This window comes from Scylla paramamosain, chromosome 15 (assembly GCF_035594125.1).
Source record: "Scylla paramamosain isolate STU-SP2022 chromosome 15, ASM3559412v1, whole genome shotgun sequence".
In the NCBI taxonomy this organism is placed as follows: domain Eukaryota; kingdom Metazoa; phylum Arthropoda; class Malacostraca; order Decapoda; family Portunidae; genus Scylla; species Scylla paramamosain.
In genome coordinates, this window is record NC_087165.1 from 7,089,055 (window position 1) to 7,104,865 (window position 15,811).

At 39.4% G+C, this 15,811-nt stretch overlaps 1 protein-coding gene across 1 annotated transcript in view; it reads right to left on the bottom strand.

Moving 5' to 3' along the window:
* Window positions 1-11,181: 11,181 nt before the first annotated feature.
* Window positions 11,182-15,811, bottom strand: part of LOC135107350 (blastula protease 10-like) — a 28,562-nt gene continuing 23,932 nt past the window's right edge. Inside the window, exons 16-19 of the mRNA XM_064017082.1 lie at window positions 14,266-14,375; window positions 13,461-13,596; window positions 11,896-11,973; window positions 11,182-11,623 (exon numbers count right to left, since the gene is read on the bottom strand). Of these exons, the coding sequence (XP_063873152.1) occupies window positions 11,375-11,623; window positions 11,896-11,973; window positions 13,461-13,596; window positions 14,266-14,375 (573 nt within the window). The 3' untranslated portion in view covers window positions 11,182-11,374. The remainder of the gene's footprint in view (window positions 11,624-11,895; window positions 11,974-13,460; window positions 13,597-14,265; window positions 14,376-15,811) is intronic.

A 15,811-nucleotide genomic window follows, 5' to 3' on the forward strand; every position in this document is an offset into this window, starting at 1 on the left:
TAGGGGGATCCTGAGGAAGGACTGGAGGATTAAGACAAGATATGGATATGAGATTATGATCGGAGGAGCCCAACGGAGAAGAAAGGGTGACAACAGAAGCAGAATTAGAGGTTAAGAACAAAGGTCAAGAATGTTCGGCGTATTTCCAAGATGGTCTCTCTCTCTCTCTCTCTCTCTCTCTCTCTCTCTCTCTCTCTCTCTCTCTCTCTCTCTCTCTCTCTCTCTCTCTCTCTCTCTCTCTCTCTCTCTCTCTCTCTCTCTCTCTCTCCTTTCGTTACGTTCCTCGTCTTTACAGTATATCTCACCTTTGCTCCATAGCACACACAACACAACACCACGCCACACACACACACACACACACACACACACACACACACACACACACACACACACACACACACACACACACACACACACACACACACACACACTTTTGCCACTTTTTTATTATTATCTTTAACTAATATCACGTGATTTTCTCACCTGGACTCGTGGATACAGGTGTGCCTCAGCATGTCGTGGGTGTGTGTGTGTGTGTGTGTGTGTGTGTGTGTGTGTGTGTGTGTTTGTGTTGATCTAACAAGATGACTAGCTTCCGTTGTGCTCTCTCTTGCTAACACTATTCACACCAACTATATCTATGCTTTTTTTATCTTTTGTCTCTTTATTTCAGTGGACAATGGTTGTAATATGTGTGTTGTGTGATTTGTTTGTCTAAAAGGCCAATAAATATATCAGTAGCAGTTTATTTTCCTTACTTGAGCTTATGTCACAGAGCCTTCGAAGGTTTGCCTTGTTGGTGAAGATCACTTTTTTTTCCTTAATGATGTGAGGTAAACGTCATTATATAGAAGGAACAGATTAAAGACTTAAGATCCGGTGTTTGACAGGGACAAGAAATGGCGTAGATACTTAAGAACTCATGATATCATTAATTTTCTGTATTATAAGAAAATTTATTTCGTGAAGGCCAGGTTGAAAAAAGTAGTTATTGGACGCACGTACCTCATCTTTAAAATGTATTATGTAAGTCAGTGAAAAATCAACAACTAAGGAAGTGATGTTTTTCGAAGATGTAACCGGTGCGTGGGAGCTCCTACAGCCGTGTGTTCCTTTTGAACTTTAACACATGTAAGGAATGATGTCAGTGTTCCACGTTCTGTATCTGTATGATTACTGTACACTGCATTAAGTAGAACCATTCCAGGCAAATCGTGTTATTCATTCTTTACTCGAAGTTTATTGCTTGCTTGAATATATACTTTTCTGCTCTTTACGAAATAAAAACGTGCTTCTCGTGAATGGGACTTGGTGGTGGAGATGCACATGTGTGTGTGTGTGTGTGTGTGTGTGTGTGTGTGTGTGTGTGTGTGTGTGTGTGTGTGTGGTCGCTTCCGCGTGTGTTGTTCATAAAGTTTGGTTGCATTGTGTGTGTGCTTGCGTGACACAGCGGGGCCATTGCTTCTGGTCACGCAGGGGCAGCGATCGAGTCCCATGTGTCTCGTGACGGTGGTGTAGGGTGGGAGGGTGAGGAGGCGGTTCAGGGGACACGTGGTAATAATTGCGAGGCGAAAACTGTGATTGCCAGGTAATGGGGAAGTAATGGGTACTTTTTTTTTTTCGTTTTTTTTTTTTTTTTTTGTAATCTCGTCGACGAACCCGTACAAGCTTTCCACACTTCAAAGGAATCTTTAGGGCAAATAATGTTGCTTCAGGCGGTTTGCTTTGTTGTAGATGCTCAAACCATTAGCATCTAAATGATATTGTTCAGTGTGTGTGTGTGTGTGTGTGTGTGTGTGTGTGTGTGTGTTTAAAGACGATGGATTTATCAATAAATTACTGAATCAAGCTGTTAATGAATAAATCAATTGATTAATATATCTATCAATTATCTGTGTATGCATGTATGTACACATGTCAGAAAATTCATCATACATTTTCTCTGCTTGCGTGTCCCTTTGAGTCATCTAATACAAAATGTATAGCACTAGTATTAATTAACTGAAGGATATTTAGATCTATTTTTTTTTTTCGCCAATATGATAATTATTTAATGCAGTACAAGCGATGCTGATCTTGAAGATAATTGTAAAGATTACGAAATTACATTTTAGCTTTGATGTCATACAGTCTTTGGTTTTTATGTGTGATGAAAGCAAATAAAAAAAAAAGAAAAATTAAAATCATTCCATATCATGGTCATTGTTTATAGGTATTTATATCTAATTATTAAATTGTTTATTGCATACGTAAGTACAGGTATCATTTTTTCTTCACTGAAGATGAAAAAGATATTAGTAGATCAAAAACGTGACGGCTCTTGATGATATGGGTTGAGATTTTGAAGAGATGCATTGAAACTATTTTATTTACCTTTTTTTTTTATTTATTTATTTATTTGTTTTTACGCGATATATTTTTCATTTGTGGTGCGAACAGAAATGATTGGCTTGCTACAGACGAGGGTGAGCAGAAGGAGAAGGACACGGGCCTTCATGGGTGAAAAATATTATTGATGGAAAGAAGAGAAAGTGTGAAAAGTTCCTTTATACAAATCTGGTGTTCGAAGAAAGTAACATAATTAAAGAGTCGATTATTTCGTTGACGTTAGGCATGTGGTTTTGTGAAAGATTGTATTATGTGACGTCTTAATTCTGCACACACACACACACACACACACACACACACACACACACACACACACACACACACACACACACACACACACACACACACACACACACACACACACACACACACACACAGCCTGCTATCTCAGGTGTACCTTCCCGAACTGTCATTTGACGTGCTGAGGTTCGCGTAAAGCCCTCACTGGGAAGGGTTCTCACTGATGGTCGAGCAGTTATTGACCACCTTGAGCATGGTAGAGCATGTACAGTGCATGGTGTGTGAAAGATCTTAACCCGTAGATTGGACTATATAAGCTCTAAACGCTCACCAGGAGATCCAGTAAAAGAGACTGAGAATTACGCACACACATACACAAGTATATTGTCATTAAAATCTGGTTCCTTTGAAATTATCGTTCTAAGTTATAAGTGTTAATTTGTATTCCCCCCTTAAAACAGATACGAAAATATTTTGACGAACATTCTGATCCAAGTGATTATCTTCGCGTCTTTATCTCTTCTACAAACAAAATTATATCGTCAATTCTCCCTTTTTCCTTCAAATGGAATAGCAGCTTGAGTTTTTTTGTCGTTCTTTATTTTATCCTATTTGATGCTGGTTTGGTAAAATATCGACCCTGTTCTCCTATAAGATACGTATAACTGCTTATAACTTACACAGCCACTCTTCTTACCTTTTATCTTATGTCTCTCATAGGAGCGCTCTCGACCACCACGAAACAGCAGCAGCAGCAGTAACCGACCTCCTCTTGCGGGATTGCGTGCTGCTAACCTTGTTCTTAGCCACATTTCCCTCCGACGCACTGTTTGACCGCGCTTGAGGTCGACAAGGGTTTTCTTGAATCAATGTGTGTGTTTGACATCGTGACAGGTATTGATCCTGAGCAAAGTAGTTGTGAAATCAAAATAATGCAAATCTTGATCTGTTCTCATTAAGGAATCTCACTCTCCGCTGTTTGTTGCTTTCGTATTCTTTCCCCGCTTATATACTTCGATTTCTTCGTCCTCAATCTTGTCCTTGTCGTTGTTTTTGTTTTCGTCGTCGTCGCCGTCGTTCTCCTCCTCCTCCTTCTCCTCCTCCTCCTCCTCCTCCTCCTCCTCCTCCTCCTCCTCCTCCTCCTCCTCCTTCTCCTGTTTATACAGGTCACATGAAGACCTGATGAAACAAAACCAGTAATTCGACGCCAGGTCAAAACTATTTCCTCTTAGTGGCCTGTTTCATTCGTGTAGATATCCCTGCCAGTTCCTGTTGGCCGCCCACTGAGTCTGTTGAAGTGCTGATGATGAGCCTAAAAAGTCTGATTGCCATATTTCCTCCGAGTCGCTCCAGAAACATAGCATTATAATAAGAAAAAATAAAGGAGAATGTATTGTTAGTGAAGGGGAGAGAAACAGAAGGACTCACACACACACACACACACACACACACACACACACACACACACACACACACACACACACACACACACACACACACACACACACACACACACACACACACACACACACACACACACACACACACACACACACACACACACACACACACACACACACATACACACACACGCACGAAAAAAAAAAAGAAAAAAGAAAAAAAAAATAACATGGCTCAATGAAGTAGGATTATGAGAGAGAATTACATAATGCAGTTTAATGTACACCTTTAATGTGTACCTGTACCTTTGTGTTGTCCAGTTATGCACATCTGACATCTGTAATCAACATCTTTCGCTCACGTGGTTGCTTGGTCCCTCTACTCATGATCCGTGGCTGGGTGCTTGCTTAATCTCTGCTCCTATTAAAGCGTCTCTTGAAAACTCTTTATGGTTGTAGTTACTGTGCGTCGGATTAAGAAGGAATTTTAACATCGACTGGATACTTGTGAATCTGTCTTTTGTTGCTTATTTTTATTTTTATTCTTAATTAGTTTGGAATAGTTGTCGTGTTGTATTATTATTATATATATATATATATATATATATATATATATATATATATATATATATATATATATATATATATATATATATATATATATATATATATATATATATATATATATATATATATTATTTGTTATACTGGTTAATGTAAAATGTTAGCATTCTTTCTCTCTCTCTCTCTCTCTCTCTCTCTCTCTCTCTCTCTCTCTCTCTCTCTCTCTCTCTCTCTCTCTCTCTCTCTCTCTCTCTCTCTCTCTCTCTCTCTCTCTCTCTCTCTCTCAGGGATGTCTGTTAGAACTTAACTATGCTGTTTGTTGAACAATCCTGCATAGGTGTATGTAGTTAAGAGACTTCATGACAACATTTCGTCCATAAACACACTCACTTATTGCACAGTATTACTCGTATGAACAAATAAAGTACATGCTTAATCTTGATGTGTACTGAATACTGTTAGGAATGCCCAAATGATACCCCTTTACGGAGTCACTATTTATTTATATATTCGAATTAACATTTCCAGAAGCATTACATACGTGTGTGTGTGTGTGTGAGTGTATGTGTGTGTAAGTGGGTAGGTGGATGCGTGCGTGCATGCGTGCGTGCTCCTACTATTTGTGGGAAAGAGTGTGGATGTGGAGTGTACGTTATATGTATGAATATGCAGCAAGTAGATTTATATGTTTTCATTCTGCTCACAGATCAAACAAACTAAGTCCTAATATGAAGTCGGAGCTGCAGCAACATGGATGAGGAAAGAGGAAAGCTCGCGGTCTTCATTCCAGACTTCTGATCACTACACAGAGGTTAGTTTTGGTGGCGCAAATGCATGCAGTGCTTTTCATCGCGAATGTCTTTTTTTTTGTGCAAATATCATCAGTGTAGTTTATATTTAACAATTCTTAAAAGAGAACACGAAGTTTAAGTTTAGTTCTCCGGAAAAAGAAACATAATCTTGTGTCATTTTATACATATTAGCCTGGAAATGAGGTATTCATGTCACAAGAGATGATGACAACTGGTAACAGACAGTTATGTATGTTTTCACTGTTGTCAAGGCACGTCAGAGATCACTTCAGGTTTAGTCAGTAATTTAAAAATCAAACACCATAGATGCCAAATTAATCACTTATAGATGTTTAATCACTTGTAATATAGAAACATATTTCACACAGATTCATGTAAAAACACAAACGAAAGAAAAATCACAATCAACAAAGACGTTATCGTTACTTGTCAAGAGTTGAGCGTGTATCTTGCTGCATCGACCATCATCAGGCTAGAGCGATACTTAAGACACGTTCTTCCTTCTTCCGGCGAGGGACATGGCGGGGGTGCAGGACTATTTGGGCACCCAGTAAACAGTCTTGTGGGGAGAGGAGGCAATGGGTCGCAAGATCTTTGGCTTTTTGTAGTAATGCGATAAGTTAGTGACGATGATCTCAGTGTCTCGATGGGTCGGCTTATTCACCACCTGCTGCAAGTTAAGATCGAGTGGCAGTTTGTGCTCCGGGAAGTCCCTGAACGCGCCCAAGATAATGATGCCCGTGTCTGGCTCCCGGCTGTAGATTCCTGTCACCACCTCGAGCAAGTGGGTCACGAGTGGGGCGGTAAGGGCAGAGGTGTGGGCGTGTGGATGATACACGACGCAGAACACCATGCAGGACACGTCCCCGGGCAGTCCGCGAGGGTCTAGTCGCACCCACAGCACCTCGAGTCCGCCAGGGGCTTGGATTGGCAGTTTAGTTGAGGTGACATCATCACGCACATACAGAGCCACGTCTCCTCTGCCCACTGCCCATAAGCTGTACCCTGGAACCATGGTTTCGTCCGTATCCTTGATTCTTCCGTTTGTCACCGCACAGACGTCCACCTCCTTTTCCTCCAGTCGCTTAATCAAATCCTCAGTCTTTCCTGACATGGACTGCACGTTGGCCTGCAGGATGGTGGGGAAGGCAACACCCCCTTCAGCGAGACCTCCAACCTTGGCCATGGCTCGCGAGAGACTGGCGGCTCCTCGCCCGCCGTCCCCAGCCACAGACATGGGTCAGAAATCCAGCGCCGCGCGGATCAGCCCTGCGTGTCCTTATTGTAAGTCTGTCAGCTTGTATTTCATGGACATTATTAATGTTGATTTGTGTTATTTGTGCAGTGCCCTACTCACTAATGTTATATATGGTGTCGAGAAATATTTCGTGAAAGACGGACAAGTATACGCTCTTTATCCAGACCGATCTTTTTCTTTTTTCTCTCTCTTAATTCATGGGTTACTAAACTTGACGTTGAAGTTTTATAAAGTTTTATAATTGTAAGATACTTCCTCATTTTGTATAAAGACAGTATTTCGCTGCATCTATTATACTTATTTTGCTCAACTTACACTGTCTGATGCCTATTCAGTTTAGAGAGAGAGAGAGAGAGAGAGAGAGAGAGAGAGAGAGAGAGAGAGAGAGAGAGAGACTATATATTGTAGAGGCACAGTATTGACAACATTCTGAGTCTATTTTTGATGACGTTTCTGAAATTAAGCGATAACTATCTTTAGACCAACATTAAAACAAAAAGGTAAAAACTTAAAAAAACTGAAAACCCACTTTTCTTGAAGAGAAGGAGGAAACGCTTGAGCTCCTGGCCAGATGTTGGCGACCATTTTAACTCCTGAATTCATTAATATACGCAGTATTTTACCATGGAGGGTTCCTTTTGGTGGAAGAGAGACAATACACACACGAAACAGTTACAACTGAAGACTAAAACTTTTTATTTGTTTCTAAAGCGTGATTTTTTTTGTTCAAGTATTGAGTGTAAAAGGCAGATATTATAAACAAGACAAAGCTTGCTGCATCACACATTTATTTATTGAAATTTAACTACTCTGACACCCATAATGGATTAAATTGGTGCTTCGTAATAGGCCAGAGGACATGAAACGATGACTCAACCATCGTTAGTACTAGGTGACCATATTTATGTTGATTGAGGATTATATCTGGTAGAAGTGCATTCATGGTGATAGTGTGTGCCATAGGAAACTGGTGTATCTAGTGAAACATGTGGCGAAGGCAAAGACGTGTATTCCTCTTTTCGAAGCAGGCAAGATAGGTTATATTATCAACAGTTTCATATGATGGTGTATTCAGCCCTGAAGCCGCGTCTCCTGCTGCTCACCCTTTCGTAAGCCAAGTACATTTCGCCGGTACTGGATGTAATGGGAGTAGTTACTGTAGCAAAACCACAGATATTACTGCTTGTTTCCAGCGGATACATTCTTTCACTGTTGCCGTTGACAAGAAGCCGATCCATTTTGCACCCGTTGGTTTTCCTAAGCCACACTTGTATCCTGTTAATGCGCACTTGACCTCCACTAGGAGCCTTTTGAAAAGATAAAAAACTTACATTAGTCGTGACGGACAACACGCTGACGAAGTAACTGCCCAAGTGCAGGAGTATGAAGGCCTGAACAATCATACTCAAGGAATAAGATCAGTTGTAGAATGGGTAAGCGGATGTGTCATAAACAAAACAATGTCAGGCGAAATAAGAGATGGTGATTAAGAAAATACATAAGGTTATTGATTAATTATTCAAGGTAAGACATAAATGACAATACCGAGCTCACTGTGCCATCGTGCTTAAATGTCATTCATACCCACCATGATCTTACACTCGCAGGATGTTTCATGTCTACAAGCAGCGATGGTGCCCGTTTCACTTGTAGCTGGGAGAAAGACCTGTAGGATGATGAAAATCCCAAATAGGTGTGTAAACTTCTCACAAAGCAGTAATGTGCATCACTATTTGTCTTTTAGCTGATATGTTATCATGATACACGAATGTCACGTATTGCGATAAGAATTATATAATATATATAATTATATGAAGAGTTTTAAAAGATTCACCGAACAGGTTACGTAGTAAGATAGACGTTCTTGACATTAAACACACTAATATTCACAGATGAATTGGGGACTGCCTCCTCGGATATAAACAGCAAGCGGCCATAAAGAGCAGTTCGCAGTTGCGAGATATCATAAGTGATGCACGACATGGAAACATATTTTAATCATCTACGTCAGTGACATTGAAGATGGAGGAATCTGATGTGCATATTATTGAAGAATGATAAAAGTAATCTCTGTACAGCTAATGTGCCGCAAAATAACATATATTATGAATTTTCTCAAGAAAACCTCAAGCAACTCGATGAGAAGTAGCGTTATAATGATGTATTTCATAGAGGTTCGCTTCATTAGTTTATACGATCTTTTCATTATTGGTTAATCTTATGTCACCAACAAACATGTTATTTGATTAATTATCGATAAGTGGTTTAGATTAAATCAAGGTAAGTGGTTGTCTTCATTAGCGTAGTAAATGTTACGATGCAGACAGTAACACTATTGAAAAAACCCGAACTGAACACACACATATCATAAACCAATCCACTAATTAATTATTATTGTTCAAAAAATTATAAAAAGGCCTGCCGTTGCTGTCAGTAACATTATTACGAGCGAAGCGAAGTTTACAATGGAGGTTGTTTCATTTTGAGCAGCCTGGCCCGACCGTAACGCTATTCAAACGATAGTATCTCCGGAACCACGCTGCCGATCGTAATTAAATTAGCACTATATGATAGCATAACTCTATCAATTTTATATGATATAACTTTCATTTCTTTTACTGGATGAAGTAAATAGATAACTTTGAAAAAGTAGGAGTGTCGAAAATGGGATTTCATAAATTTCCTGCAATTTTCACAATTTATTTTTTTGTTCTAGTCTCAACAAGAGCGGACACATACCACTAAACGCAGAATTAAATTTTCTATCCAACGGTATATAGCACAATCATTTTGCTCTCGCAAAGTTTTGGGGTAGAGTGATTTGAATATTAAGCAAGTTATCGATGTGCTTGGTGCTTCCATTGTTGCATTCCGAGCTTCGCTCGTCATTCAGCTTCTATCCTTGTCTGTGTAACTTCATCTTAAGTTTCTTCTCTGATCCCTATCACTTCTTTTTTCCATGAAGTGTAAAAATGTTTAATTTACAATATAGAATTATTACATTACAAAGCTGTAATTCAATAACTTGTTTTCATGTACATGAGTATCACACCGACAACATTCATACTATCAGTACGTAGCACACTGCCCATCTCTCTGTAAAAAGTTAAACTTGGTTTATCTCTTCCACTTGACGGTATCTGTTCAAGCAGAGGCAGAAACGGTTCCGCTACAGTCGCTCGAACGGAAACGGTGATGACGTCATTGTTGGACGGTGTACGGAAACGGAATCCGTAAAAACAGAATACTGTAAACCGGGTCTAAGAGATGCGTGCACGTTTCACGCTTCCTCTTCTCTCTCTCTCTCTCTCTCTCTCTCTCTCTCTCTCTCTCTCTCTCTCTCTCTCTCTCTCTCTCTCTCATTTCTTTCCCTTATCTCTCTGTTCGTTATCCTTTCTCCCAATATCTCGCTGCCCGTAACAATATATATATATATATATATATATATATATATATATATATATATATATATATATATATATATATATATATATATATATATATATATATATATATATATATATATATATATATATATATATATATATATATATATATATATATATATATATATATATATATATATATATATATATATATATTTCCCTTTCTTCTACTTTTTTTCCATGTGTCAGATACTCTTCTGGACTTGTCCTGCCTGCTTTCTTCTCCCCACATCTCTCTTTTTAAATCAATATATAAGTCAATATCTTGAGACGCATTTTCTGTGTATTTCTCCTTGTTTTAAGCAATGAGTGCCTTTAAATTTAATGTTTGCCTTTCTTCACCTCTGTCGGTACGTATCTTTCCTTTGGCCCGGCTGGACACCAATTGGCGTGGGGGACAATGAGAGACGCGGTCTTGCTCGCGCTCTGAAACAACGGCTACGTCATATGACAAAGTCTGCTTACCCGCCTCTCGCCTTTCACTGTTATTATTGTTTAAATACACTGACATCTTACTTAGTACATAATTATAATGATTTTCACTCTTCTGTTGTCTTTTATAAAAGACTTTATATGATTCAAAATTATGTGGCTGTGGAAGGCATTTCTCGAACTATTATATTTAATTACTGTGGCTTCTATGTATGTTGATAGGGTTTCTTTTTTAGTAATTTTTACTTGTAGATTTAATCTCTAAATATAATTTTATATTATTGATTACAAGCAACTGTGATTGCCATCAATTTTTTTTGTAATTCATGTAGACTAACATTGTATTGCATCCCAGGAAACATTATGAATTTCTGAAGAGTGTTTTATTTTCATGCTAATTAAGAACAAATAATGAGTGAAAAAAATTTGATATAGAATATGAAATAATTAAGACAAGGATTACTGCATCATAGATTTATTCATCATTATCTATTATGGAACACCTCAAAACACATATGAGATAATCAGTGTTTCTTGATTGATCTGTGGTCACTGAACGTTGATTAAACCACTGTTAGTACTAAGGGATTCTATTTTACGTTGATAGGCGATCATGTATGGTAGAAGTTGATTCATTAGCAATATATATATATATATATAGAGAGAGAGAGAGAGAGAGAGAGAGAGAGAGAGAGAGAGAGAGAGAGAGAGAGAGAGATCAGTGCTAAGATGTGTCAGCCAAAATTGGTGCAGTTAGCGAAACATGAGAAGGTAAAGTCGTGCACATCCTGACAAAAACAGGCGATAGGACTTGTTAACAGTTTCATTGACGTGTTAGACAATGGTGTACTTCAGCGTGAAACCTTGACTCTTCCTGCTTCCCCTGTATGCTATGTACATCTCGCCGCTGGTGGATGTAATTGGAGAAGTCAATTTACTCGAACCACAAATTTTTGAGCTGGTTTCCTTGGGGTACATTCTTTCGCTCCTACCGTTGACAGTAAGCCAGTCTCTTCTGCAGTTCGGAGATCTTAAAATCTTTGGTGAAATCTCGTCAATGCGCACTTCACTTCCAGCAGGAGCCTTACAAAAGAAATAGAAAAGGTTAAATTAGTAGTGAACGAAGGGTGACCATCTGAATGAAGAAGAAATGTGAATGCATGGCTAAAGCACGAAGAAGGAATGACATCAGATAAGGAATGACTAAGCGGGTGTAGCATGACATAATATCTGAAACTAAAAAAGGGTGATTAGGATATGATCTAAAAGATACATGACTGAAGGTGAGGTGTACCTGTACGTTGCATCACATTAAGATACCTCTAACTTACCATTCATATTTCCTAAACACTCACCACAATTCTGTAGTCACACATCCGTTCATGTCTAGAAGCAGTGATAGTGCCCTTCTCACCTGCACCTGGGTAGAGCACCTGTAGAATTGATACTGTTATATAGGGCGTAATTATAATGACAAATATGTGTGCAAAGAGAGAGATGAGAGAGAATAAAAGACAGGAAGGGAGCTGGAAGTGAACACGTCACCGACCTGTAGTCTCTTAGTCCCCGAGAATTAGTGTAAGATTTTCCGCCCACAGTCATTCGTATTCATCACATAATCTTCATTACTTCCCGTTGCTCAATGACTTTAAGTCTCACCCAGCAGTTAGTAGAAGAAAAGCTCTTGATGCTGGCATGATCAGTATTCACCCTGGCCCCATAGTTTAGTCTCCAAAATTTACTGAAAGTACTTGTTTTATTTAAACCAGTTAGCAGCCTGTGAGTGGCAAGGTGAGCCTGGCAAGAGGGTAGGGTGTGCCCCTCCCTCTCTTCCTCCCCCCTTCCTGTGTGGGTCATTGCCTGCCCACGAGTTAGTCATTATCCAGCCACAAAGAGAGATAGACATACGAAGACAGACAGTGTGTTCTGAGGAGATTGGGAAGGGATTACAGCTAAATGGGCCAGTTGCCTTAAAGGGGGTTATTAAGTTATTCACCCTAGTACGCCCCTGCCTATATGTGTAGTGAAGGAGTCTCCTTGATGTGACTCCTCAGCGAGGCTAAAGCAAGCCGAGTTTTGGGTGTTACAGTGAGAGGTGAATTAACCTCTTGTTTATGTTGTAGGTGACTTGTCTGTGTACATTTTGTTCATTAAATGCTACTGCGATCAAGGGAGCGTTCTCAACGCTCTCTTTGATGCAGAAGACTAGTATACGCTACCTTGCAGTAGAATATCTTTCTTCCCCAGGATGTGTTTTTCATGTAAGAGGGCAGAGCTTGTCTTCTGGGAAGTTGGATAAGATGTTGCAGGAGGAGATAATGTTCTACATAAGTGGGACTGGGATTTTATCTTGTTTGTAAGGGCGGTTTTCTGTAAAACACTATAATCCTTATATGTGTCTGTCGTTTGTTGAAAATGTCTCCCTAAAACGTGGCTGGTGATTCTTTCCCAGTTGCTAGAGTTAGTTGTTGTAATATTTCCTTGTCTGTGGGTGGGAAAAACAGACTGGTTACCTCATGTGTGTAATCTGGTGTTGTGACCATCTCGTAAAGGGTGCAAGAGTCTAAAGATGACCTTTTAACATATCTTAAGCCCTATATCCAGTTACATAGGTGGTGACTTAGGGGAACCTTATTCATTCGAGGCAGCTGTGGGAAAGGCAGAAATTTGTGGCTGTAACAATACTTATTGAAAATGACTAACATGTGTGTAAACCATCAGCAAATCAATAATGTGTTTCAATAATCATTTTCAATCCTTGATAAAAGAATGCAATTAGTGACATTATTTAGCTGAATATGCCACATTTTGCGATACAGATTACACGAAAATGTACAGAAGATGCATGTAGAAATATAATCTATGTTTGTGTTTTCACACAGTATAAGTCTAAATAGCTCTGCTACAAGGTCTCACTTACCTTATTACATTTTTTAGCGACTATTCTTATCGAGATGTTAAAGCCCTGATCAGTAATTGCTTCATCACTAGTGAACTGCATTTGGAAATTGAAAGTTGGCGATGTGATGGTACTTCCTGACTTGACACCACACAACCTGTTGGTTGAAGCGATGTGTAATAACTGTACACACATGCACATGAAAATATGTTTGTACATCCTACATGAATATTATGAATGAATACATGTAGGTTTGCACACACACACATACACACACACACACACACACACACACACACACACACACACACACACAGTGGTCAGCGCGCCTGACTCACAATCAGGAGGGCCCGGGTTTGAATCCCGGGTCAAGTCAAAAGTCTTTAGGCGGACTTCTTTGCACTGTGGCCCCTGTTCACCTAGCAATGATTAGGTACCTCGTGTGAGTCGGGAGCTGTGGCCCGCTGATTAGGTAGTTTAAACAAACTCCGAAAAGAAAAATATATACGATGGCCTGACCATCTCTGCCCTACTCTACAATGTTGACCAGCCTCATCTGGCAACCACTGTATCAAACTGTAAGATACTGCCTGAGGGTTAATGTATACTTAAGATGTAGTATATAAGATAATAATGTAATATGCGGATTTTCAGCTGTAAGGCTGCAAGATTAATAAACCAAATATTATTATTATTATTATTATTATTATTATTTTTATTATTATTATTATTATTATTATTATTATTATTATTATTATTATTATTATTATTATTACACACACACACACACACACACACACACACACACACACACACATACACTCACGTTGTGATTTCGCCGCTCGCCAATTGCAATACCAGGTTGTCGACACACTCTCCATCCTTCTCTCCCTGTAGCTTAAAGGTATCCAGCTTAATATCCAATGCATATTTTGCCTGAGAGGAAAAGAAATTTAGACATTAAATTGATGCAAACACTTTACAAGAGATAAAGTTATATTTATGAACGTACGAAATTTGAGAAACAATATCCATAACTATGATGCTGTCTATATTTACAGTCGTCATAATCGCCATTACAAATTTCATAAGGAAGAATTTTTAACCCACTGCAGTATAAATACCTATCCGCATTTTCATTAAATGTTATTTACTGGCAATTAACAACATTTATAGCCATTCATCGCTATGAGACTTTTCTGCTGTTTAATCAGCTTATCTCGTGTTTTACATTATTTTTATGGCCTTTAATTTCATCTTCATATTACTTTTCATTTCAAAGGAGTGACTTTATTTTCTCTTTTGTGATTCTTTTGCATTCAAGATCCTGCATTTTATTTTCATTCAAGTGTGTGGCCTTTGCTATAATTGTCCACTCCTAAAACGTGGGTGACAATTCTTTCTCAACTAGTGGAGAGCGATTTTGTTGTTATAATATTCCCTTTCCTGTAGGTGGGTGAAACAGCCTGACGATCCCATTACGGTCGGACGGCTCTTCTGATAACGACTCTAAGTGTCTTGACACCCTCCCTCAACTTTTTCTTCTGGCAGGCGGAAGTGTGCTGCCTCAGTCTTGTGAACAAAGGCAGCTGCAGCTCTTTTGGTTATTGGATCAACGGACCCGTCGGTGAAGCACATTTCGTATGTTCGTGAGTCGTCGTCCTGTACAAACAGTGCTTGATGTGTTTCATTTGCTAGTTTCCTGGCACTGTGATGGTTTTTCTTGGTGGTAAGCTTGGAGGTTGTAATCATCCACGGCTTGTCAATCCATGGTGGTGCTGGTACATGATCCCAGTGTGGCTGGTCTGAGTAGTGGTGGAAGAAGGTTTCCTGGGCGTTTAGGGAACGGATGTAACACGCCGCTCTCCTGGTCCATTTCTTGTTGAGAAAGAGTTCCGGGTCTTGGTGCAACGTTTGCAGGAGTCTTCAGAGGACTTTCATATTATAAGGCCTGTTTGTGTATTTGTGGAGAAGTGCGATGTACATAGAGTTCAGCCTGTTTTGGATTGTAGGTAGTCGGTATTCGGCTTGTAGTGTGAAAATCTTTGTCCATCTTGGAGCGCCGAGGATGATTCTTTGCCCTGTGTTTTGTATCTTCTGGGGTGTTGCAATTTGAGGTGTCTTCGTTGTGGCAAGGACTGGAAGTGCATAGCCGATTATTGACCTTATGGCCTGAATATAGAATAGGGTGAATATTCTCGCATTTACTCCTTTTTCTAAATTGGATAAGGCCCTCATGGTTCTGATGCGGTGTTCCATGCTCTCTTTAATGGAGGCTGCGTGAATGTTGAATTTCAGGGCCTTATCTATCCACACACCAAGATAATAGTGACTCTAGACCCATTGCAGCTGACTGTCGTGGAGCTGGAGAG